The sequence below is a fragment of the Scylla paramamosain genome, chromosome 30 (assembly GCF_035594125.1).
Source record: "Scylla paramamosain isolate STU-SP2022 chromosome 30, ASM3559412v1, whole genome shotgun sequence".
Classification (NCBI taxonomy): Eukaryota; Metazoa; Arthropoda; class Malacostraca; order Decapoda; family Portunidae; genus Scylla; species Scylla paramamosain.
The window spans coordinates 16,908,071-16,935,116 of record NC_087180.1 but is presented as its reverse complement, the minus strand read 5'-3'; the positions used below and the strand labels follow the sequence as shown (position 1 = coordinate 16,935,116).

Here is a 27,046-nt window from a genome sequence, read left to right as displayed (position 1 = left end):
AACAGCTCACCTTACATTCCAAACAACACTAAAGGGCTATGAATGAAAGTGACAAAATACACAAGCCAATACTCCTTACTTCAACAAGTAAGGACATAATAAGGACATAATAGTTATCTGAATAACTAGGCAGGGATCCTATGTAGTATTTGAAACTCTAGAAATGGTGCACTGAATCTTGAAGTGCAGGGAGGAAGGGAGAGTGACCATACTGACCTGATAAAGATCATAAGTGCTGTTGTCCAGGTTATGGGTGCGGGTATTGAGGAGGATGGCATGCTCAGCTGGATTGAAGGACATGCTGTAGACAGGGGAGCGAGAGCCAGCACGCAGCTGCATCACTGCCACATCCCTGAGGGCACCACCAATTTTAAGGTTTTCTTATCTATTTACTTATTCATACCAGGCCAACAATCCCACATGAGATGACCCAGTAAAGCACCACACACTCAAGCACACATCATTCACACTCTTAGCCCCCATCAGTCCCTGGTGGAAAGGGATAGTTTCATGGACCACCCTACTACACTCAGGAGCTCAGGCATAGTACAGCTGGCCCCATACTTCCAACAGCAAAGCTCACATTTAACAGTATGCTACTCACCACATGAAAATAAATATCTACCTAACAATATTCCATAGTACTGGGAAAGTACACATTTCTTGATACAGTTTGCTGAATAGATAAATAAGTAAAGTATAACATGGGCAGTAACAATGATGTCTGTAATTCCTCACTTGTTCTTGGTGAGGTCCAGGCGACGGAGGAAGCGCTCCTTCACGTAGTACAGGAGGTTGCCGTGCTGGGCGTAAGCTGGCCTCTCACGCTCCAGCTGCACAAAGACACACATCATTTTTTTTGGGAGAGAGAGAGAGAGAGAGAGAGAGAGAGAGAGAGAGAGTAGATACACATCCCTTGATGCCAAACCACTGTGCATGTTTACAAAAATAAATAGATTCCTATAAAACAAGACACAATTGAATTTAACCTAAACCCGAATCTTTCCCCATGTAATTTTTTCATGACAGGACAATGAGCAGCAATGAGTAACAAGACTCTGAATCACATAAATCAGACTCAGTACAAATGGTCTTAAACTACTGCTGCAACTAACAACACATGCCTCTACTCTCATACCTTGAAGATGATCATTCCACTGTCATGGCCAGCAGCAAACAGGTTCAGGGTGGGATGGGCAGCCAGCACCCAGAAGCGGTCGTGTTCACGGCGGAAGGTGTGGAGGCAGATCCGCTTGGCCATGTCCCATACCCTGATGGATTTGTCCTCAGAGTTGGAGAGAATCAGTTCCTGCCTTGGATGGAACATGACGCAGGACACATTGTTGTAGTGCCCACGGCAGGAATCCACCTCCCAGGCCTGGAAGCACCATTGGTATTTGTAAATGTATTGAAATCAACACCACCAGTGTATCAGAAGACCTGACACTGATGAGAAAGCTAGCTTTGATTTCATCCAGACTATTTATGCTTGTATAATTCAATCATGATGAATACTACTGACTTTTGTATTTCTATAGTGAACCAAGGAAGAAGTATCTTGAATCACAGCTGACTAGCAACAATGTTCACTGTACCTCATTGCAGCCTAAATCACTAAGATTCTATGAATGAAAACTCACCTTGCTCTCATTCATCCTCCACAGCTTGACCTGCCTGTCATCTGAACCTGATATGATGAGAGGCAAGGTGGGATGGAAGGCAGCCCAGTTGACACCACGGTCATGGCCCTCCAGCACGTGACGCACAGTGGCATCTCCAGTGCTGAACAGCTCTGGATTTCGGGTATGGTGGTCATCCCCACCCACCAGCCCCCCCATGCCAGGAGACACATTCTTCTTGCGTAGTCCTGTAACAGCAGGTATATTTCAATATCACACCTGGTATCATTATTAACTGAATTAGGTGAAGCCTGGCCAATGTGACATTCATATCTTTGCAGAAATTTGCCCTGCTGGCTTATATAACTCCTGTGACAGTAAAAGCAATTACTGTGAAGCCAAACCATCTCAATAATATTATAGATAAATGAGAAAGCCTGCTACACAAGAAAACACTTTCATGGAAAAGCATAATTGATTAATCATTCTCAAATATTTGAATATGTAGCTAACTTATGAATCTATCAACAAAACCACATGCATAATTGTGTATAATATATATATATATATATATATATATATATATATATATATATATATATATATATATATATATATATATATATATATATCCTGCATTTATGTACAAATCAAAGTATCCTCCAAAATACAGGCAGATTGCCATTGTAAACATAGCTCATCTTTATATCTACTTTCAAATTTTAAACTACAGTGACCCAATGCATAACTTAAGATATTTATCACTCTTGAATGGGATGCTTAAAAGTCATGAATGACGAACACAGCAAACACAAATCATTGCAGTTCTTCACACAGTCCCAAGTACTTTATAAGCACAATGTAAAAAAAATTGGGAGAATTTTTATGTATTCAGCATAGAAAGAGGTTCATCAACTAGTTTCTAATGTATCTGCTGAAGGTAACTCCCTCAAGGGTTGTGATTTACTACAACCTCACAATACAATTTATCCCTTACAAGACATGTCAGGCATTTCATATGCACTCATTATTCAGAATGCACAGTCTATTCAAGAAGACATTTCAGCTGACTCATTTCCATTGCTCATATCCTAAACCTTTGAATTTTTGGTGTACAGGATCATTTATGAACAAAACACACTAATTAGATCAGTTGAATTGTTAGGCTCTCAGACCACCTCTAGTCCTTGTGAACCACCTCTATTCCTGTTAAGGGTATTGACATTCAAAGTTGCATTAGCAATATAGATACAAAAAATATAATAGAGATAGATAATTCACCATCCAACAACAAAATGAAATTATATAAATTCCAAATTTGCAATGAGGAAAAATATTGTAATACAACAAATAAATTAGCTACACACTGCACAAACTGAACACTCCAAAAATGAGGATATTCAGGCTTCACCACTGTGGACTGAACAACCAAGAACTCGACATTTATAAGATCTATGCCACAAAAGCACTCACAATATGTACACCACAACCACCACATCACACAAGTCAGCATAAACAATTTTCTGCCAAGAATATCTGGATATATACAATTAATGTAAAAAAAAAAGAATATTGTTCACTAGAAGTATTATCTGCAATTACACAGCTCATAATTATCCACAATTACATAGCTCACAATATTCTTGGCAGAGTCCAAATACTTTAGGAAAAGACACAAGTTCAATGCAGCATGCACATGCAAACAAAAAATTACATTTTCATGCAAATAAACACCAAATGAGCATATACATTTTAGCAACTTTTGCATGCACAATGATGCACACAAGAGAATTAAGAAATAAGAAGCAGACACACAGTAATCAGAAACAAACAAGAGAAAATCCAGACTTGCAGCAGAGGCACTACTCACGCTGGTACCCGCAGTGACTGGCTTCCTCACCCACCACCAATGACACTTCCTCTTCCCCTATTAAGTGGAGGCAACTTTACCCCCAGACTCTGCACCACCAAGACTCAAAAGATTAATGAAAAGCTTCACCACCAGTCTACTACACCCTGAGGTGGGCGACCTGTACAGCAAGGCACCCATTGAAAGAACTAGAGGCAGGTCAAAGATGAAGTCACTCTGAGCTCACTCAATTCAGTTGTGGTCTTATTAGTGAAGGGTTTTTAATCTCTATTATTTACATTGTATAAAAAAATGTTTCAAGGAGAGTCAAGTATATCTTGCATTATATTAAAGAGCAGATGGGAAAATACATCAAAGGAGATTGCAACTTAGTAAGTATTTCTTTGTTCATTCTGATCAGTGGGTTCAAACAAGCTATGACTGAGCCTACTCATGGTACTGCTCATGCCACTACCCAGCCACTGGCTTGATAACTCCAGTGACAAGCCAAAGCAGGGAGAGGGTAACTGCCTATGAAATTCCTTGGCTCCAGTGCAATAATTCCATTTTCTTTCCAAGTTATTTCATTCACTTTCATCTACTTAAGACTCTGTTTTCCATTTTTGTGGTGTGACATCATGATGTCTGGTCTTTCACAGACTAACACAGGCATATGGATGCAAACATGTCTGAACACACACACACACACACACACACACACACACACACACACACACACACACACACACACACACACACACACACACACACACACACACACACACACACACACACACACACGCACGCACGCACACATGCATGCATGGACACACACATCTTTTTCTCTTAATGAAATCAGAAGCATACATATTAACTTAACTATGAGTCGTATGTATATCAATTACAGACCAAGTTAATTAAATTTTTGCTTAATGATATTAGATATTGAAAATTCTTTAAAGATCTAAGGATATTGCTACCAACTACAAAATTTTGTTAATTTTACAGCAATTTCAAAATGTAATTATTTGTCCAAAACACTGTCTTTCACTGCAGCACTACACAAAACCTGTGCTACAAAGCAGTAACACTTCATAGATGGACACAAGACAACAGACCTTTATAGATCACAACACGAGCAGCCACTATAAAGCACGTACATAAAGATTCTCTCCATGTAAAGACACGGGTGGTTGGTGTTTAGCCAACTCACTCAAGTAAGAGCCACCAAATTGTGCAGGCAGTGGGTGGACTATTCATAAAATGACAAAATGGTGAAAAGTACGTGCACATCAAAAGTGATGGATGTAAGTGCAATTCTCTCAGTAAGCATCTAATGTCTGATTACGATGTGCTTGGACTAGCAAAGATTTATGCGCCACAGTGTGCTTTTTGATGACCATGTTCATTCTTGATATAATATTAATATAAAAATTGCATTATTAATGGTTACTGAAACATTTTCTTCACTAGCAAGCTGGCAAGGTTTCCCACTGCCATCCCATGCATTAGTTAGGGAAGTATTAGTTAATGATGGCTTTCAGTTCATTCCCACAACACCCTCTCATGCACTCAGGACTTATTTATACATTTACTTCATTCATTTTTGCTTCCCAAGCTAGTCCATTGAGGTTTCAAAAGTAATTTTCTTTAAGTCATGTTATAATATGAAATGGCTCGCTTTCCATTTCCTTCACTGATTAAAAAACATCAATATACACCTTCCAATTTGTTCACTGATTAAAAAACATGAATGTACACAAGTTACATTGCTGATTTAAACAAAGTTTTTTGTCATCTAATTTGGTCAAGTTATGAAAAACTGCTCCATCCCAAAGAACAGGTGAGAATATTGTAAATAGAAACATTCTCTTCTTCCTCTTTGACAGCTTTATCAGCCCATCTTTATACAGGGCCACTGTTTTACAGCAGGTTATATCTGTGGTGTCATTTGGCACAAAGGAGCATTATATTCATAATCTGAAAATTCAATAATACAAGAATTTAGAATGTCAACTTGAAAGCATAAAGATTCTGCTGAATCCTGAGGTCCAACACCAATCATGCTGTTTGTTATGGTATGAATGAGTGAGCAAGTGAGTGAGCAAGAGAATGCATAAGGAAAGATGGAGAGCTGGAAAATGGAGAGAAACATGGGAGAGCCAAAGAAAAGTAAAGACAAAAACCAGAACCTGAAGCAGAGAGAGAGAGAGAGAGAGAGAGAGAGAGAGAGAGAGAGAGAGAGAGAGAGAGAGAGAGAGAGAGAGAGAGAGAGAGAGAGAGAGAGAGAGAGAGAGAGAGAGAGAGAGAGAGAGAGAGAGAGAGAGAGAGAGAGAGAGAGAGAGAGAGAGAGAGAGAGAGAGAGAGAGAGAGAGAGAGAGAGAGAGAGAGAGAGGATACCTGGTACTGTACAGGTCCCGGGTACCAGCTAGAGCAGTACCTACCTCCAGGTTTGCCGGGAATACCTGAGATGTCCCATACACGAACAGTCAGATCCAAGGAGGCTGACACAATGAGATCCTGGGAGGGGTGGAAGCGGGCACACATCACATAGTGGTTATGGCCCGTCAGGATGGAGACACAAGATCGACTCTGCCAGTTCCAGATGCGGATGGTCTGGTCATCCGAGGCAGAGAGGATCCATGGGTACTCCTGAAGGAAACAAGTGTGGAGAAGTTGGTCTTTGCTGCTTATTGTTATGCTGTATCAAATTAAATCTAATAACCTAGTAAGCATTAAGATAACCCTGCCTATGTTATCTCTACATAAACAAGCAACTCTTCATTCATCAAATACACAAATAAACACAACATTCTACACAATAAAAAGTGACACAAAGCCAGACAACCACACACGGAGAACTTGTTGTGTGGGAAAATGTCAGACAGGAGGAGGAGACCAGCAAGTTAAAAGTGATGGAAGGGAAGACTGGTGAGGGGCTGATGGTGAGGGAGGGTGAGGCTTACCTGGTGGAACTCAGTGGTACGAATGTAGTCCAGATGGCCCAGCAAGGTGAAGAGGCATCGTCGCAGTTTGTAGTTCCACACCTGAGGATGATAAATAGTAAGATGACCAACAGAAACACACAGATGAATATTTCCACACTGTTCTTAAATTATGAAGATTGTGTGTGGAGGAAGACAATAAGAGGAAGGCAAAGAATGGGAGAAAAATTAAGTTCCAACTCTGAAGATGATAATAACATGACAACCAAGAGAAACATACACGTGAAATTTTTTTACAGTTTCTGAATCATCATGACAGTGTATGGAGGAAGACAATGAGAAGAAGGAACACCAAGGAAGAGACTGTCTATGAATGCAGGAAAAAAATAGAGAGATTCACAAGCCATTCAACCCTTTATGGAGAAAAAGAACCTTAGACCAAATAATAATGTTTCTGAATTATCAATCATTACTATTCAATTACACTATTCATCACATTTATAATTTGTGATCTTTAATCTAACTGGCAGGGAGATCTAGAATAAATAATGGGGAGAAAGAAAAATTGAAAAATCAATGCAATAAGTAACAGGATAAGATACTACATAGACACAAAAAGAACACATGATAATAAGAAAACAAGGGAAGTTGCAAGAAGCCATCAGACCTACACAAAACAGCCCCTTTATAAAACACACCTACCAGTTTCCACCAATCATCCCCACCCATAACTTTGTGTAATATTTTAAAGCTCCCTAAAGACTCTACTACAATACAAGAATGAAACTTTATCATTTATTTTGCAAGCAGATGAACAGCATGAGTAAACACTGTGAGGCATGTGAAGGCTAAACATCTCAAGGCTGTTGTGTGGAAGGAATTACTCTGCAGTCTCCACCATGGGTATGACCAATCTGGCTTGAAGTATGGGCTGTGGAGAGGAGGGTCAAAGGTCATCATGGGTGGGAAGGATTGGGTACATAAGCAGTACTGGGTGTGGCAAACAGTGCTTGGGGTGAAGAGAGTGGTACATGAAAGTAGTAGTAGTAGTAGTAGTAGTAGTAGTAGTCTCTTGTCTAGTATTGTAGTGAGTGGTAGTCAATATATGGTAATGATAGTGATTACAACAGTAGTAGTAGTAGTAGTAGTAGTAGTAGTAGTAGTAGTAGTCACATATGGTAATGGTGATGATTACAGCAGCAGAGTAGTAGTAGTAGTAGTAGTAGTAGGAGGAGGAGGAGGAGGAGGAGGAGGAGGAGGAGGAGGAGGAGGAGGAGGAGGAGGAGGAGGAGGAGGAGGAGGAGGAGGAGGCACAAGCAGATATATAGTACTCGTGAATGGTAATAACAAAAACAGTGATAATGGAACCTTTAAAATCATCACTATTAACAGCAGTAATCACAACAGAGAGAGAGAGAGAGAGAGAGAGAGAGAGAGAGAGAGAGAGAGAGAGAGAGAGAGAGAGAGAGAGAGAGAGAGAGAGATGAAGGGCGTGGTGGCAGCATCAACACAGATGGTGGATCCGGGGAGCGGGAGGAGGAGGAGGAGGAGGAGGAGGAGGAGGAGGAGGAGGAGGAGGAGCAGCAGGAGGCTATGTAAGGTGACGATGAGAAGCAAACCACACCCTCCACGCCCACGTCCTTACCTTGATCTTGTAGTCGTCGCCGCCGGACACGAAGAGCGGCTGTTGCTGGTGGAAGCAGACGGCGCGCACGGGACCCTCATGCTCATCAAATTTGTCCACCAAGGTACACATTCGGTAGTCCCATAGCTGAATGATGCCGCTGTGCAGACTGTGGACAGAAAAGACCATTGATGTGAGCTAACGATGTGTGAGAGAGAGAGAGAGAGAGAGAGAGAGAGAGAGAGAGAGAGAGAGAGAGAGAGAGAGAGAGAGAGAGAGAGAGAGAGAGAGAGAGAGACGTGATGTTATGAAGTTTTAAGCGAGATTATGAAGGTGATGTGAGGTGAGGTAAGGTATGGAAGAGAAATGAGATGAGAAATGTGAATATGATTAGGTAATGGGAGATGAGGTGAGGATGTCAGGTAATGAGATGTAGAAGGGAGATGTGCTAAAATGTGGTAAAATGAGATTAGGTGATGTGAAGTGAGGCAAGAAATAAGTGAAATGATTAACTAATTCCTAAAAAAAAAAAAAACCAAGGCCGTAATAATGTCGCCCATGAAAAGAATATTAAGCAGACAAAACATGAAGAGCGCCGTGAGATTAGCAATGCATTTCCAACATTTGCCTCAAACAATAACCCGATGCCCGAAAATAAAAAGTTCAAGGTTGAATACAAGAACCAGACGGGGAAAAAAAAAATGGTTGCTGAGTGGTGCGCAAGGTAAGGAAGGGGAGGGGGTGAAAGGAGGAAGAATGAGGGGAAGAGGAGGGGGTCAAAAGGAGGGAGAAGCAGACCACGCCCATTTCTCTCCCCCTTACATTCTTAAGACCTCCCAGCCTTGCATCACACCGGAAACAAAAGCCTGCACGAGAAAAGACAAAATTAAGTCATAATGGAAAATGACGAAGACAATAATGACCAAAAAACAGTACGATGTGTCAAAAGGGCTTTTCAAAATGTCTAGATGAGGAAGCACGTCTATCAGCAAGTCTAACCATCCTTGTCCTCGCTCTCTCGCGTACTTGAAGCAAAACCAGAGACGTGCATGTAGCACGTGAGGTGACAATGGAACAAAGGTGGTGGTGGTGGTGGTGGTGAAGACGGAGGCAGTTAGAGGGGTGCTGGAGGAGGAGGAGGAGGAAAAAAGTAGATGGCATTCACTGAGGGAAACTTCTAATTTAAGAACATCGAGAACTGAATCAAACCCGTGTCTTTTTTTTTTTTTTTTTTCATGTTGTCAGTGTGCGGTTTTGATTACCTAAGTATGACGTATGTATGATGGCCATAGGGACACACACACACACACACACACACACACATTTCACCGCTTCCACGAAACCTTCACAGCTCGAAGCGTAACCGTAACACCATCAGGCCGGGTTACGAGTACTTGTAAGTGTTCGTATGTAGTATTAGAGTGCCTTTCAGTTTCTCTCTTTACGTGGTATTGCTGCCAATGTATTTCTTGGCTAACGTGAAAGAAAAAGTAAAATAAATAAATAAATAAATAAAAAATACATAAAAAAATAAATAAAGTACGCAATTTTAACGTTTTCTTCTCTAGTACGGAGTAACAATAATAAATTGAATCTATCGCATCAGAGTAACGAGAAACGGGAACACTAGAGACATTAATTACATAACTACATAACTACAGTGAATTCCGTTACGGGTCATTACCTTCAATGGAGGACCAACAACAACAACAACAACAACAACAACAACAACAGTAGTAGCAGGAACAACGACAACAACCCTAAAGAGGTCATGACGAACGTACAAGACAAAAAAAATAGGAATAATAGGAAGGAAGAAAAGAAGAAAGAGGATATGACGAAAAGTATATAAAAAAATAAAAAGAATACGAATAAGAATATTAACAAGAAAACGCCTTCATTAAACCTTCACTGGACCAAGAAGAAAAAGGCGGCGGCGGCGAAGAAGAAGAAGAAGAAGAAGAAGAAGAAGAAGAAGAAGAAGAAGAAGAAGAAGAAGAAGAAGAAGAAGAAGAAGAAGAAGAAGAAACAGTATATAAACATGACAGAGTAAGACTTCAAAAAACGAATCACAACAAGAAAGACTCCACGAGGACCCACAAGTGAAAATCAATCACTCAACGAGAAAATATGGGAAAAAATCAAAAGGAAATGAATAATACTAGTGTGTCAGGGGCCAGCGCGAGAGGTTCCCAAGGCCAACCACCACCGCTGTCACCCCTCCTCTTTCTCCTCCTCCTCCAGCAGGTGTAAACAAAAAAAAACGACCACTCTGTCCCCTTCTTCCACCCCCTTTCTCCACTTATTCTCCAAGGGACGTCATGTTAAGAGTCATGAGTATAATGCATCATCATCAACTCCACCATCTCCTCTTCCTTCTGATTATCCTCCTCATCCTCCTACCTTCTCCTCCTCTTCCTCCTCCTCGTTATTCTCATCCTTCAGATAACTTAAGAGTGTAAGGACAGAGCAGAACGTCAGTCTCTCTCTCTCTCTCTCTCTCTCTCTCTCTCTCTCTCTCTCTCTCTCTCTCTCTCTCTCTCTCTCTCTCTCTCTCTCTCAGCACCAGTCATCCCCATCTCTTTCTTCTCCCTTATGTAAAAAAGCCTGACCATAAAAAAAACCACCGTTATATAAAATGGAATCAAGGTCATGACTACCTTTCCTGGTCCTTACTGACTGACTGACTGCCAATTAACACACACACACACACACACACACACACACACACACACACACTGACGGAGAAGTGACATATAACAGTGCGTGTATTATTTACTTGGAAAGAGTTAACTGTACCATAAAGGGTTTTTGTGTTACTGCAATGATCTGGAAATGTTCGGTAAGGTGTCACGGCCGCTCCTGCCGGTAACTAGAGCACCGCATCCGGAACACCGTCGACAGGTAAATGAAGAAAGGAGATTGTGAGAGATAATGAAGGAAATATACACAGAAACACGACAGGTAAGTGATGGAGGAGATAATATTAGGATTGGAGATTATGAAGAAAATATTTAAGATGCATCAGAACACGACAAGTAAATGAAGGGAGGTAATATTAAGAGAAAATGAAGGAAATATTATGGACACATAACATGACAGGTAAGTGAAGGAAGGAGGTAGTATTAGAATTGGAAAAGTGAGGGAAATGTTAGATTAACTTTACTCATAAGGAAACAATTCAATAAAAACTTGCAAGGACAGAAAGTGAGAGTAAATAAAAACACAAAAGGGGGAGGAAGAGAAATATAAACAAAATACACAACAAATAAATGAAAGGAGATAAAGAAAACCTGACCAAGAGAGACTGAACAGAGGAAAAAGATAAGTGAGAAAAGAAACAAAGGAATGAGATGAAAAATAAAAAAAAGAAACGAAAAGGAAGAAAACATGAATACACAAGACATGAAAGAAAAAAAAAAGAGAAAGAGGAAGAAACAAAGAAAGAATGAACGAAACGGAAAGATTCACAACGGAACAATAAAGAAACGAAACAACAAACAGAAGAATATAACATGAAGAGACAGAAGAAAGAAAAAAGAGAGAGGAAGAAGAAGAAAAAAACACTAAACAATCAATCAACAAAATAAAAAAAAACGATAAACAAAAAAAAAGAAACGAGAAGAAAACGAAAACCCGGGAACAAAAACAAAGAAAACGGAACAAACCACTGAAAACCGAAACAAACCCAAAATATTCACGAAAATAAAACAAAGAAGAAAACAAGAAGAAAGGATCACGAGCGACAGAAGGTAAGAGTGCAAGGTGGGGGACAGGGGAGAGGTAATGAAGAGGAGTGTGAGGGTCGTGTGAGTTGGGGAGGAAAGGGGAGTGGGGAGGGGAGAGGGGTTTTCTTAACGGTATATATATTTGTCACCTCCCCATCCCAGAATATGTGGAAACTAGGAAAGAGGAGGAGGAGGAAGAGGAAGAAGAGGAACAACGAGACATAGATAAGAAGATAAGGAAAAGAAACAAACACGATGAAGGAAGAGAAGCATGACAATGAGGAATAAGAAGAGGAGGAAGAGGAGCATAGAAAGAGAGAAAGACATGGATGACAAGAAGAAGAAGAGGAGGAAGGGAAAGACAATAAAGAATATAAACGAAGAAAAAAAAACAGATCAAAAGGAAAACCATGGAAGAGAAATTATAAAAAAAAACAAAGAAAAGATGAAACAGAGAAGAAAAGTAAAAGTCATATTAATGGCTAACGAGAGAGAGAGAGAGAGAGAGAGAGAGAGAGAGAGAGAGAGAGAGAGAGAGAGAGAGAGAGAGAGAGAGAGAGAGAGAATGAACAAAGGAAAAATGAAGCAACAAGCACATGCACCAGAACAAGAGAAGCGAACAAAGCGCAGGAAACAAGGAGAGAGAGAGAGAGAGAGAGAGAGAGAGAGAGAGAGAGAGAGAGAGAGAGAGAGAGAGAGAGAGAGAGAGAGAGAGAGAGAGAGAGAGAGAGAGAAACGCATGGAAAAAGACCAGAAAGAAAATGAAGAGCAGGAAAAGAAGGAAGAGGAGGAGAAGGAGGAGGAGGAGGAGGAGGAGGAGGAGGAGGAGGAGATCAAGGAATAAAGGAGAGAGCTCGTTTACGGAAGGGAACGCGAGAGAACACTGATGCAAAACCTTCCACGGCAACACGGAAGGAGGAGGAGGAGGAGGAGGAGGAGGAGGAGGAGGAGGAGGAGGAGGAGGAAAGGACACCATCACCAGATCAGTAATATTAGGAGAATCAAGTCCTATCGAGAGTCTGGAGCTGAGTCACCACACCTACTGGAGGAGGAGGAGGAGGAGGAGGAGGAGGAGGAGGGGACACCAGGGGCACATCAGGGCAGCACTAAAGGTCCCTAGAGTGAGGCAAGAAGACTTAACATCGCCAAGGAGCACCAGCGGGAATCATGAAAGGTCTTCTCTCCTCTTCCTCCTCCTCTTTCTCTTCCTCTTCTTCCTCTCCTGGTGTTGACTGTACTACATGCACTGAACACCAGCACCTTCCTTGTCTCCCTCAACTGGCCTCACTCACAGTACGGGCTAAGAATAACCAACATAATTAATTTCTCACTGCTAACTGTTGACTAAGAGGATGTCAAACAAGGCTGCCCTGCCGTTGTCTGTGTAAGGTTAAGACCAAGGTGATCTGTGTCCCGTTAAGCACGTATTAGTGGCACCCTGCAGGGCATTAAGCTGCTTCTCCTGCGGTGCGTCAGACTGGTGGAGCTGTGTTACGTTTGGTGAGGGTGTCTGTAGTGTAGGTGTTGGAGAGAGAGAGAGAGAGAGAGAGAGAGAGAGAGAGAGAGAGAGAGAGAGAGAGAGAGAGAGAGAGAGAGAGAGAGAGAGAGAGAGAGAGAGAGAGAGAGAGAGAGAGAGAGAGAGAGAGAGAGAGAGAATTACACTGTACACATTTTTTTTTCACATTTATGTAAGAGACTGGCTTACGACGACAAAAAAGAGGAAAAAAAGCCCACTGGACGAGAAAAAGAAAAAAATCGAGATCCACTGAAAAAGATCATCAGTAACACTTCTGCTCTTAAACCCTTCCTCCTAACATGAAGACCCAAGATTATCCACAGCCAAACGTACCTTGATAATGCACTCAGCTTACCTCACCTCACCTCACCTCACCTCACCTAGCCTTACCTAACCTCACCTCACCTAACCTTATCTAACTTACTTACCTAACCTAACCTTGTCTAACTTTACATAACCTAACCTTGTCTAACCTTACATAACCTAACCTTATCTAACCTAACCTAACCTAACTTACTTACCTAACCTAACCTTGTCTAACTTTACATAACCTAACCTTGTCTAACCTTACATAACCTAACCTTATCTAACCTAACCTAACCTAACTTACTTACCTAACCTAACCTTGTCTAACTTTACATAACCTTACATAACCTAACCTTGTCTAACCTAACCTTATCTAACCTAACCTTACCTCACTAAATAATCTAACCTAACTAATACCTAACCTCCCCAATCATCACCTGACCCACCTGGCTAACCCACCCACTAACTACACCACCATTTCTATCTCCCCTGACACTCTAAGCCATCGCAGTCACTCCCCAGCAACCCGGCTCCAGGGTGACGCAGGCCAGGGGGCGAAGAAAGGAACGCGTGTGAACTAATCCTAAAAACAGTAACGTAACAACGAGGCGAGGGAAACGCGCACAGCAGCGAAAAAGTTTCATAACCCTTTGGGCGGGAGGGGGGGGGAGGAGGAGGAGGAACGTCCTACAAGCCGATGACGCTGTGGGAGGGATGAAGAAGAAGAAGAAGAAGAAGAAGAAGAAGAAGAAGAAGAAGAAGAAGAAGAAGAAGAAGAAGAAGAAGAAGAAGAAGAAGAAGAAGAAGAAGAAGAAGAAGAAGAAGAAGAGGAGGAGGAGGAGGAGGAGGAGGAGGAGGAGGAGGAGGAGGAGGAACTAATCTTATGGGCATCTTAGCATTCGTTGTCTCTCTCCGTTGCTACATGGAGGAGGAGGAGGAGGAGGAGGAGGAGGAGGAGGAGGAGGAGGAGGAGGAGGAGGAGGAGGAGGAGGAGGAGGAGGAAGGAAGGAGGGGCGCCAAGGTAAACCAGAGAAGAAGGCAATGGATTTGATATTTCACCGCCAAGCACTCTCTCTCTCTCTCTCTCTCTCTCCTCTCTCTCTCTCTCTCTCTCTCTCTCTCTCTCTGGCTTCCCCCACCTAAAATCTTTCCCTCCCTATTGCAATAACCTCAATACAACCCCCCAATATCCCCAATCCCCAAATTTACCATACAAGAGAAGGTAGGAATAGACAAAGAGATGGGGAAGAGAGACAAGGGTGACTAAGAAGGTAAATGGAATGAAAGTAAAAGGAACAAAACAGGGAGTAAAGAAATGGGGAGAGACGTGCATTCTACTCCCACCCAAACGAAAGGAAAGGGAGATGGAGCAAGGAATTAAATGGCTTGGAAGAAATGGGGAGGCGGGATTGAAGTGGTAAGAGGCGCCGCAGGAAGGGAAGGAAATGGAAAAACGAGGGAGGGATTGATGTAAGATAAGAAAGGAGAGGAGGAGGAGGAGAAAGAGGAAGAGGAGGAGGAAGAGGACGATGGAAAGAAGGAAGGACGGGGAGACTTGGCTAGACTGAGGGAGAGTGAAAGTGACGCGTCCCTTGCCTGCCACACCACCACACCGCGACCCTCTTGCCTCACCACCACCACAACCACCACCACCACCACCACCACCGCCACCACCTCCTCCTCCTCCTCCTCCTCCTCCTGCATTTATCTTGCCTCCTCCTACTCTCCGTTTTCACTTTTTTTTTTCCGCTTTATTACTAAACATTTGCAACGGTTTCTTCCTGGACGAACGAGAAAAGAAAAGAGAGAGAGAGAGAGAGAGAGAGAGAGAGAGAGAGAGAGAGAGAGAGAGAGAGAGAGGAGAGAGAGAGAGAGAGAGAGAGAGAGAGAGAGCGGAGGAAGAGAGCAACAAGATTCTAACGGGACTGAAGGAAACTTGTCTCGTGGCGCAGTTCACAAAAGATCGTGTGTGTGTGTGTGTGTGTGTGTGTGTGTGTGTGTGTGTGTGTGTGTGTGTGTGTGTGTGTGTGTGTGTGTGTGTGTGTTGTGTGTGTGTGTGTGTGTGTGTGTGTGTGTGTGTGTGTTCCCCTGGCCTCGCGGGTCTTCGTGACTGGATCCGAATATGCGCTCACGACGGTAACTTAGATCACAAACAACAACCACCTGGACAGCCTGCATACACTCAGACATGCAGGGACGTTCGTGTTCTATGCTAAGGACTGCGAACTCTGTCGGCCACGAGGGGGACATAACAGGAGCGAGGGGACCCATCGAGGGAAGGCGTGGCGGCAACTGTCTTTGCATCCATGAAAACAAGAGTGAAAGCGAAGAGACGCTGGCAGACACGCACGCATGAGAGATCAACACTTCTGGGAACACCGGCGAAGGAGTCACGTCCAGGGCGGGGCGAGTGGCTGTCTGTCTGGCACGCTGCGTAGTGGCTCTCTCGTCTGCGTGGCGGTGACCTGCTACCGACCTGTGACGTCATGAAGCAGGTCAAGGCTCCTTATAAGACTCTTAAAACCAGATTGAGCGGGCCGAGACGCCGCCGCTACTGTCGCCGCCGCTACAGTCACTGCCGCCCCTATCCACCACCCACAACCGGCGCCTAACACCTTAGTCATCGGCAGGTGGGGAAGCAGTGAAGGGCACGCCGGCAGCATCCCCCACCTGTGTATCTGACGCGGGGGACTGGGGATGGGGGAAGAGGTCTGGGTGTGGCAGGTGTGATGTGCCAGGCTAAAAAAAAGAGTGTAGTCTAGCGAGGGGAGTGTGGCAGGCTGTGACTTGTGTTGGAGGTGGGCGGGCAGGCTGACAGTGCGTGCTGTGACTGGTGTACGAGGTGTGTGTGTGTGGCGGGCGGGCAGGCAGGCAGGGAGTGAGTGAGTGAGGCAGCCGTGCGTGCGGTGCGCTAATATTGGGTAGGCTGTTGCACAACCTTTAAGACGCGCTCGTTGCCTGACCTGACCCCACGTGGCAAGGGGTCACGGACGGTGGGAAGAAGGGGAGGAGAAGAGGAAGGGAGGGAGGATGGAGGGAGAAGGGAGGAAAGGGTAGGGAGAGAGAAAGGAGGGAGGTATGGCACTACTCCCCCTCCTCCCCCCCCGGCACCATTAGACCGGTCCGCGATGGTGTCAGTCACGCTTGATAATTTACTGCTGATTTCCCTCCTCCTCCTCCTCCTCCTCCTGTTCTTCCTCCCCATCTTTTCTATTTTCTTTTCATCTTTCTCTCCTTCTCCCTTCCTGTGCGGACTATCCTCCCTTCGCCTTTAACGCTGGCAACAGGTGAGCCGCGATAAGACAGGCGGGGGACGAAACAGCACCTCGGGGGAATGGCAAGGAAATAAAACGAAAAAAAAAAAAAAGATGTGTGTGTGTGTGTGTGTGTGTGTGTGTGTGTGTGTAAGAGTGTGCTTGAGCGTGCGTAAATAGTTGTTAGCAAGGGAAAAAATAAAGAAAAGTTGACAAACAGCAAAAAGAAAACAAAAAAGAGAAGAGAAGAGAGAAAGTGCTAAAAGTGGCTGTTTCTCCTGAGTCTGGCAGCACCTCCCTCCCTCCCTCCCTTCCTCCCTTCTTTCCTTCCTTCACGTCCTCGCCTCCCATCCCTGCTTGTGACACTTGCCTTATGCCAACCCGCCCCGGAAGCAACGCCCCCTGCCATGCTGCTCACTGGTCGAAGGCTCCTGAAGATTTTTGCACCCTGACACTTCTTATAACCAGACTCGTCCGTGTTAGGAGATAGCTACTCAAACACTTCCTCATACATTAACGCTTGATGTCCATGTACTTAAAATTACCATGAAAATCTACCATGAGGAAACTTGATTCAAAAATACATGTGTAACCTTGACTCTGACGGCTTGTGATGTGTCTCTATTCCAGTTTTAACTTTCCCAAACAGCAAGGTATTTGAATCATTAAAATACATGTTAGCTCGTAGCCTTCCCACATATCTACGGAGAGAAGAACCAGTTACGAATACGTTTACTAAGAGGATACGACTACACACGTGGCTAGAGAGAGAAAATCACTAACTTCCTTGGCACCATTGGATTTTGTATCAACTCTATCCCTTTAAACGCCATTAGCACATGTAATACAGTCCTACACTCCTAATCTTTCCTACCATCCTCTTCTCCCTCGTTCCTCCTTATCCTTGATCCCGGTAAGCTTGTGTCACCTCTGATCCTACCCACCACCACCACCACCGCCGCCAGTCTCCCAAGGGCCGCGAGATGGGCACGCTGGCGGCACCTGGCAACTAACACGAGCTATATAAGAGGGACTGGCTGCATGCAAGCCTTTGTTGAGTGTCAGTCTTCGGCGAGATAGTGTTCAGCCATGCGAGGAGTGAGTATGTTCCTGTGTGTGTGTGTGTGTGTGTGTGTGTGTGTGTGTGTGTGTGTGTGTGTGTGTGTGTGTGTGTGTGTGTGTGTGTGTGTGTGTGTGTGTGTGTGTTCTGAGATAGGTAGCGGTGCAGGTGCAAATGAAGTCACGGGTGATTCACTTCAAATGAACAACAACAATAGTGATGCCAATGATTGTGATGTCGATGGTGATTGCGGCCTCAGGTGGTACTCTGTTCGTGTAGTAGTAGTAGTAGTAATAGTATTAGTAATTGTGATAGTTACTGGAATGTACAGCGGTGATTAATGACAGAAGGATTTTTTTTTATTTGTTGTTGTTTTTGTTGGTGTTGTTGTTCCCGGTGGTGGTGTTGGTGATCGAATAGTGATGCAGTGAGTTGTGATGGTGATGGAGAGCACCAGTGCATGTAATGATGAAAGTGGTGGTGACTGGTAATAGTGGCAGTGGTGGTGGTGGTGGTGGTGATAGCGACACGGCCATGGTGACGGTGTATGACTTGCATTCAATTGTCACGAAGGAACACGGCACAGAGAGAAAGAGAGAATGGAAAAAAAATAAATAAAAAAAGAATGCACACAAGAATTATCTGCAAAATTGTCAAGACTTTTCCCACTTTCTCCCGGCGGTCACGTGAGCTATCGCCACTTATAACAGCAGACCAGTTCTCACCACACTTTATTACTACTACTACTGCTACTACCACTACTATTCCTATAATTATATTTTCCTTGTTGTCATACTCCACACGCACGCATTCTGAACCGCTACACGTGTCTGACAAACAGGAAAAACTACTACTACTACTACTATTCCTGTCATTGTATCTTCACGGCACGGACGACAAGAGATGACAACCAGCTACACGTAATCTTTTCATTCAAAGCGCACGTTCAAAATCTCGCCGCTTTCCCTTTCTATTTGTTCCTGAACACTGCACACTCACGCAGCTACGGGCCTGAGTTTGCACTTTCCCAGAGAGAGAGAGAGAGAGAGAGAGAGAGAGAGAGAGAGAGAGAGAGAGAGAGAAACAAGCAGATCAAAAGTGACAATTATATTAATAACAAACCCAAACTTAATAAAAACCAAACGAGGAACTAAAAAAAAAAAAAACTTTCCAGTTATAATACTGCAAGAGCAAGAGAGGTGTGGGGGTGGGGTGAGGAGGAGGGAGGGTGGGGGAGGGTGGGGGAGGGTGGTGGAAGGTCGGCGGCCTAACTGTGTCAGATAAAAGGTCTGATGTGATGACATAACAAAGACTGGCCTTCTTGCTCCCTCCCCTCCCCCCTTCCTCCTATCCCCATGCACTGAGGGGGGAGGGAGAGAGAGTGGGAGTAAGCAAGAACGTAAGGCTGAGAGGGAGGAGGAGGAGGAGGAGGAGGAGGAGGAGGAGGAGGAGGAGGAGGAGGAGGAGGAGGAGGAGGAGAACTGAACACGACTGCAGGAGTGAAAGTGAAGAGTGACCTCACCTGCTTCTCCACCACCACCACCACCATCACCACCACCACCACCATAGGCTGTCAGGTACATAAACACTCACACTATAAATAACAGGCAGCCACTGACACCAGCACTACACCAGTCTGATATTCCCACAACTTATGGGCACCAGTTGCTAACATTTAATACCTCACTGGAAAGGGGAGAGCGGTGCTGGTGTCAAGGGTCAAGACTCCTCGCCCTCTCAAAAACTCGCCATGCCACATCGCTCTTAGCAACGCCCCATTTCTTCCTCAGCCCAGACAGATTAGTGGTGTCTTAACCAGGCCATAGAGAGAGAGAGAGAGAGAGAGAGAGAGAGAGAGAGAGAGAGAGAGAGAGAGAGAGATGAGAGAGAGAGAGAGAGAGAGAGAGAGAGAGAGAGAGAGAGAGAGAGAGAGAGAGAGAGAGAGAGAGAGAGAGAGAGAGAGAGAGAGAGAGAGATTTTTTCAAAGCATTGCCAAACAGGACCGGTTCTTCCTCCCATTTTATTACACATGTAAATTAGCTAGGGTTTTCTCCCAAATGGTGACAGACTGACTAAACAGAACCTTGCTCAAGTGATAATGTTCTGATGTTTGCCATTTCAGGCTGTTCTGGTGGTGCTGGCGGTGGTGGGAGCAGTGGTGGTGTCAGCCAGTAAGCCCAACATCCGCCCCATCACCATTGAAGAGTTGTTGAACGACCATCCAGACCTCAAGGCTTCACTGGCTGCCAAGCTCAGTGCCTCCAAGGCACAGCAAGGCTCTGAACCTTCAGCTGTCTCCACCACCTCCACCACCACCACCACCACCACCACTACCACCACACCACCACCACAAGCAGACTCTCCTACAGCCCCCCACAGCATCCACAACCCCCACAGGCAGAAAGAGGATAAGGGGAAGGGGGGCGAGGAAGGCAGCAGGGTGCCCGGCGACGCAGACCGGTGGCAGAGACATCCACACACTTTGCAGCAGAGGAGGCCACCCACCGACTACGTGTGGTGCCCAGCCAACCTGTGCAGAATGCACGAAGATTCCCCACGGGAAAATGAGATTACTAAGCCACCACCACCGCCACACACTGGCCAGAGATGATGACCCAAGATATGTTTTTTCATAGAAGAATCTCGCAAGCCACAGGTCATCCCTGGCAAATTTTGTTGACACAAACTCTACCTACATATTTTTTTTAGAATACAGTACTTGTATATCTGTATATGAATTAGCAGTTTTCAAATATTATTTAAAGATGCTGATAAGTACTACGCAACAACTGTGAGGACAGTGAAGTGTTCCAAGCTTCAAGCTCAGCCCACCAAGCTTGTTGGGTGACCACTGAATCATTCACTTTGGGTGCCAACTCAAAATTATCCTGACATATCTTCTGAACCACAGTGTGGCTCCCTTGTCTACTCTCATCCACAAAGAAGTGCAGCACTTCAACCAAAGCTATTTGTCACAAAATCATGAACCTTTGTTTTGTATGTACAAACTTGGGCCAGACAGCTGGCTCTCACTACCTTCACTGAACATGTAAATATCAACAGATCAAAAATGAAAGTGCTACTTTTAACTATAATCGACTTTTCACTATGATGTTCTCATCATCCTATCCCTCCTTTCCTTCCAGCTATTGCAAAACAGTGATTGAAAAGCTACAAGGAAAAGTTCCTTTAAGCTTAGGAGATACCTAAATACTAGAACCTTTTATTGTTCCTGAAAATCAACTAAGAATATCACATAGTTTTCCTGTGATATCAAAATGAATTGAAAACATTTACATGCAGATAATTACTGGAACATTATATTGTAAAGCACTGCTGAAATTACCAAAATTCAGATACACAAATTAGAAGTACATGGGTACAGCCCTTCACACAAAATGCCAAAAACATTTTATTAGTCACTGAATGTGAAGACACTAATTTTTTTTTCCTTTTTTACTTTGGCCAACGAATGGAGGAAGTAGCCATGCATAAATCACCTGAACCAATCACTGACATCTGAGAGAGAGAGAGAGAGAGAGAGAGAGAGAGAGAGAGAGAGAGAGAGAGAGAGAGAGAGAGAGAGAGAGAGAGAGAGAGAGAGAGAGAGAGAGAGAGAGAGAGAGAGAGAGAGAGAGAGAGAGAGAGAGAGAGAGAGAGAGAGAGAGGAGAGAGAGAGAGAGAGAGAGAGAGAGAGAGAGAGAGAGAGAGAGAATCACCACTCAGCAGTCAATTTTCTTGTCATTCAGTTCACTGACTTTCCCACTTGTCATCACTGATTTAATCAAGAATTGTCATGCATTTTTTATTTCATAATAAAAATTATTTTTTAACTTCAACTTATCTTAATAACCTATCTGTAATTTTGATTTGCAAGATATGTTCACAATACAGTTAGTTTTTTTAATTGGCAGCAAATGAAATAGCGCACAAAAGGTAAGTTTCTAGTAAACTTAATAGGCATTACTCAGTCATTTTGCCTGACAGGAAAAATATCAGTGAAAATGAATGGCAAATACTGTCTTTGCTTTCATCCAGTCACACATGAATTTGATCAACACAACCATTAGCTTCAACAGTCAGGGACCTAAACATTCAATAAGCAAATCATGGACAAAGGTCTATGTTGAATGCAGTCACCATTACCAGCACATGGCCAGGACAGCTGTCTGTGTGTGCCTAACCTGCACCCAAAGCTTGCATATAAACACCCCACTACAAGCAAAGCAACAACAAACAAGCTTCCTATGCACTCATATAGACACTCTGGACTGTACAAGGTGATATTTGCTTTCACTATGATAGGAGCTGGGCTGAGGCAAGTGGACATGGTGAGAATGAAATTTCCATACACTTGACCTCCACACTTAGGAGTGGAGGAGTGACACGCTGGAAGATTTGCAGAAAGACCTGCTCAGAATAGAACATGAGAGAGTGTGAGAGGCCACACTGTCATGGCCATCAAGGTGCTTTGGTCAGGCTGGCCATGAACCAAGTTTCATGCATATGCCTGGCCAGTTTATGCTCGTCCAGAATCACAAGCACAGTTATTTTGGTCAGGATGGCCATGAACTAAGTTTTATGCTTTTCTCTGGCCAGTTTATACTTTTCCACAAACACATTTACAGTTATTCCTGTCTGCCTCTCCACTGCTTATATCTAATCAAATACAACCAAGCATCCCATGCTGTTATCTTAAAACTGATTGCATGTTTCAGAATAAGCTGACCAAAATCTTTTATGAACAGATAATAGTTATAGTTCTTAAGATGAAGACATTCAAATTATGAAAATATCCATACACCTGACCTAAAACAGCAGCATGAAAAGATTTGAAATATCCACTTGTGAGATGTGACTGAGTGTTTAGAGGTATGGAAGACAGCATCTTGTATGAGAGGGTGTCCTCCACAGAAACAGGACAGTGCTTGATTTATGAAAGAAAAGTGAGTGGAAAATAAAAGGGCAAGAGCATGCAGGAAGGGAATGCAAGGATACCAAAAATCAAGGCTTTCGGAAAGCTGATACAGAATTGTCACCCTCTTTCCTTGCTTGGTCATTTAGTCACTTCAGCACAATGGTTAGTCATGAATGAACAATGAGGAGCTGACAGTTGCTGAGTGGTGAACATACCAACATGGAAGTACCTTCTTTAGACTACACCTTCCACATACTCCATTTCTCTCTACAAAATAAACATCTTGAAACTCAGTGGCTTTTGTTACTAATAAAGGTGCTGTGGTGCAAGGCTGAGCTTTCATATCAAATGGGTCTGATGCAAGTTGAGTCAGTTGATCAGTCCTTCTATCAATAAAGCACAAGATTCATCCCTGGAGGGTAATGATGTGACCTGCTGCACTACATCTTGAGCAAATACAGGCAACCAATACAATATACAATATACAAAACCTACATGATATTTTTTTCTATCATCTTTCTCCTCAAGTCCTCATAAAACTTGCAATCCTGATGGCCTGCCTCTTCACAATCTTCAAAAACAGTAAGTTCATGCTAATATTCTATGCACAATATATTTTGTCTACCTACACCTTGTCCATTAGAGTCCAGCATCATGAACACTTACACACGCTTCATATGCATTCCAATTTAAAAGACAGAACTGCAAAACCTGATTTACTGAACACAAATGCACTCCATGTCCACTTTTGTTTCCACTGTGATAGCCTGGCATTTCTTACCACTACCAACAGCATCACCACTGCTTCTGTACTTAACAAAGGCTGCCTAGGTACTAGTGAAAATGCTGCTGTTCACAACTACTTTCCACACCTACCACCAACAGAAATGCAGATTATTTCCATGCATTTAACCTTCATGGCAAACCCTGATGCACCACGTTCATAGCTTCATTCAAAATTTGTGCTTTTCCGAGGCTATGACGTCATATTTCTTTCGGAACATGTGCCATTCACAAAGAGTTATGATTGGCTGAGCCTTCCTGCATTTTCACCCCACCATCCACTAAGAATCCTCCTCGTTTAGTGTTGAATAATGACAACCAGTGCAAGCCTCCAGGGTGCGAGGTGTGCAGGAGTTGTTTCTCTGTAGTTATTTACTTTATTTTTGTTACTGCTTTTGTTCTTTTTCATATTTCTATGTCTCTTTACTATTTTGAGGTTTGTAAGGTAACACAAGCTGATAATACTGTGAATGAACGCTTACTTTGCAGCGTGCTAAGGCTGATAGTAATGAGACACTTACAGCGAGTTTTTCTAGTGAGTCAAGCAGACACGATGACACTAGTTATATCTCCATACTACTTCAAAGGTTCTTTTTAACCCACACCTCTCTAAGGAATGTAAATTTAAAAATGTCAGTCTCTTTTCATGGACATTCTATGATAGTGATGATGATAGTAATGAAGAAACAGATAGAATTGCAGGTAAAGAAGAGAAAAGCAGCAAAAATGACAGTGAAGGTGAAGATATGTCAACCTCTGCAAATAGCCTAGCTGCAGGAGACGTGTGGGTGCCTGGCTCCTGCTCCTACTGTCCTCAGTGTAATGTTGACCTCTACCCAGAGTGCTATCCAAGGTGCCACAGAAGGCTCAAAATGCAGTAATATGTTTTTTCTCACTAGAAGGAAAGTTTGGAAATCAGAAGAAAATCTATTTTTCATGTTTTGTCTAACTAGAAGGAAAAGTTTAGAAATTAGAGGGATATCTGCTTTTCAGCTGAAATATGCAATTTAATTTTCTTGTACATTTCATTTATACAGATAGATATTTTCTTATAACATTCTGTAATGCATGAACTTTATTTTTCTTTCCAAAAGTGCAACTAATTACCATTAAAATTATACATAATGACATATATTTCTTGTTTAGTGTATTGTTGAATACTGACAATGTAAAAATTCACCAAACCACTGTTGTTTTGTGTACATATGCTAACCCACATTTTCTTTATATCTATGAGGTATGAGGGCTAACTTTGACTTGATTGCCGTTTATAGCTACACAAGTCTGCAAGGCGTAGAGGAAGGTGACCAGATGCATTAGAATTTTTGGCAAGATCCCTCAAAAGCCAAACACCCCCAAAGGCAAACACAAAAACATTACAAATCATTCTGATAAATTTCATGAATACACTGTAACAAATGAAAGGTAGACTACTAATGATGTCATGATCAACAGGGCATCTGCCATTGCATGTGAGGTAACAAGGAGCAGCATGATGTGAGAAGCGGAAACAGCAAAGTGGAAGGCGGCAGAACAAACACCAACGTCCCTCACCTTACGAGAACCCAGGGACGCTTGGGGTGAAAAGACAGACCCTTCACTCGGGCACTCTTGGTCTCAAACTTGGTTAACATTGTTGTGATCACTCGCTAATATTCTGAAAGGTGAAAACTTACATTACTTCAAAGTCATCAAAGATATTCTGGAACTCCCTGCCTGCTTCTGTATTTCCACCTTCCTATGACTTAAATTCCTTCAAGAGGGAGGTTTCAAGACGCTTATCCTTCAAATTTTGACTACTGCTTCGGATCCTATTCAGGGAGCAGCATCTCAGTGGGCTTTTTATTTATTTATTCATTTTTTTTTTTTTTTACTTTTGTTGCCCTTGGCTGGTGTCCCTCATACATAAAAAAAAAATAATAATAAAATAATAAATAAATAAATAAATAAACACAAAATTCACAATACAATTTATCTACAGCAAACTCATACTTAATACAAATACTGTTAGTCATCTGTTAATTTTCATACAAAATATTCAAGACAGCTATGCATCCTGATATCCATCCTGGCCCCTTCAGTGACACCTGTAATGAAAACAAGTGCCTCGTAATAATGCATGACAAATACGCCATGGGGAGGAAAAAATTGTTAAACTAACCAGATATAAATGACAACTTGACGAAAAATATGTGGTTTATAAATATGCAGGGCAGATATTCAAGCCACAGGGGAAAAATGTACATAACTACCCAACCCACCAACACGTATGCTAAAAAATAACCCTGTTGTCTTTCGTGGCCTCAGATCTGTTAGCCAGGATTACACAACAGCCTTCCACCTCACTTACCAACAAATACTAATATGCAAAATTTTAAGTCAAATTGCGGACACAAGGAAAAATACATAACAAAATAACAGAACAGGTGACACACCTCCACCACTGTCCGTACTGCTTCACCACACTCCCCTGGCATTAAAGCACAGTCCTGATTAACGTTCAGACATTCCCAATAGACATACAAGTCCTCACCTGTAATATAATCAACTGTGTGGCAGGTTACAAGAAGTAGAAGGAACCACAGCCGTCACCCGGCAGCCCGTCTGAGTGTTGACGTGGACGCCTCTGCTCTCTTGTCAAATATCGTTAAAGTACTTCTCTTCAATGTCTTTTCCTTTTGGTATTTGCGTATTTATTCTAGTTGTGCTATTTTTTATATTTGTTTTCTAAGTGTCTGTCTCATTATATATTTTTAATAAGTTTTTTATACTCATGGTCTTTGCTAAGGTTGGTATGTTAATATCATGTGGCCTTATTTATTTATTTATCTATTTTTATTTTTATTTTTTTATTCATTTCCCCTGTTTTGTGTGAATTTTAGCTAATTCATCCTTGATTTCAGCATCTTTTCATCAGTTTATTAAGTACTGCTTTCTCATACTTTTTTTTTTCCTGTACTTGTCTTTATTATTTTATTTTATTTCCCTTCTCATTTTCTGCATCCTTTTCAGTATTACGATCTCTCTCTCTCTCTCTCTCTCTCTCTCTCTCTCTCTCTCTCTCTCTCTCTCTCTCTCTCTCTCTCTCTCTTTAAGTCTTACAGAACATAAGGAGATAAGGGAAGCTATTAGAAGCCATCAGGCCTAGACGTGGCAGTCACTGTATTCAATATATCTATCTGTTTCCACCTATCATCCCCATTCACAAATTTGTCTAATCTTTTTAAAGTTTTTAGTGACTCAGCACTGATTAACGAGTCAATTCGATTCATCTACTACTCAGTTTGAGAAGCATTTATTCCTATATAATTTTAAAGCAAACTTTCCCAAGGTTAAACCCATTTTTTTTCTAATTATTGCTCCTTATTTTCCTTGCATCACCTTTATATCCCTTTACTACTACTCTCTCTGAAGTTCCTCTCTAAGGAAAGTACATTTAAAAGT

General features: G+C 42.7%; 2 protein-coding genes across 3 annotated transcripts in view; one reads left to right on the top strand and one right to left on the bottom strand.

Annotated features, from left to right (window-relative positions):
• LOC135115937 (coatomer subunit alpha-like) overlaps window positions 1-26,249 on the bottom strand; it is a 31,848-nt gene extending 5,599 nt beyond the window's left edge. Inside the window, exons 1-9 of one of the 2 annotated variants that reach the window (XM_064033083.1) lie at window positions 26,136-26,249; window positions 25,157-25,259; window positions 8,059-8,206; window positions 6,435-6,515; window positions 5,913-6,120; window positions 1,641-1,867; window positions 1,139-1,378; window positions 739-833; window positions 217-352 (exon numbers count right to left, since the gene is read on the bottom strand). In XM_064033083.1, coding sequence (XP_063889153.1) covers window positions 217-352; window positions 739-833; window positions 1,139-1,378; window positions 1,641-1,867; window positions 5,913-6,120; window positions 6,435-6,515; window positions 8,059-8,206; window positions 25,157-25,236 — 1,215 coding nt within the window. In that variant the 5' untranslated portion in view covers window positions 25,237-25,259; window positions 26,136-26,249. The remainder of the gene's footprint in view (window positions 1-216; window positions 353-738; window positions 834-1,138; window positions 1,379-1,640; window positions 1,868-5,912; window positions 6,121-6,434; window positions 6,516-8,058; window positions 8,207-25,156; window positions 25,260-26,135) is intronic. The other variant, XM_064033084.1, reaches the window with a different exon arrangement.
• LOC135115938 (neurexin 1-like) lies at window positions 17,801-20,996 on the top strand. The gene is made up of 2 exons (XM_064033085.1): window positions 17,801-17,939; window positions 20,024-20,996. Exons 1-2 carry the CDS (start codon window positions 17,931-17,933, stop codon window positions 20,510-20,512), a joined length of 498 nt encoding a protein of 165 aa, XP_063889155.1. The 5' UTR covers window positions 17,801-17,930; the 3' UTR covers window positions 20,513-20,996.
• Window positions 26,250-27,046: the final 797 nt, after the last annotated feature.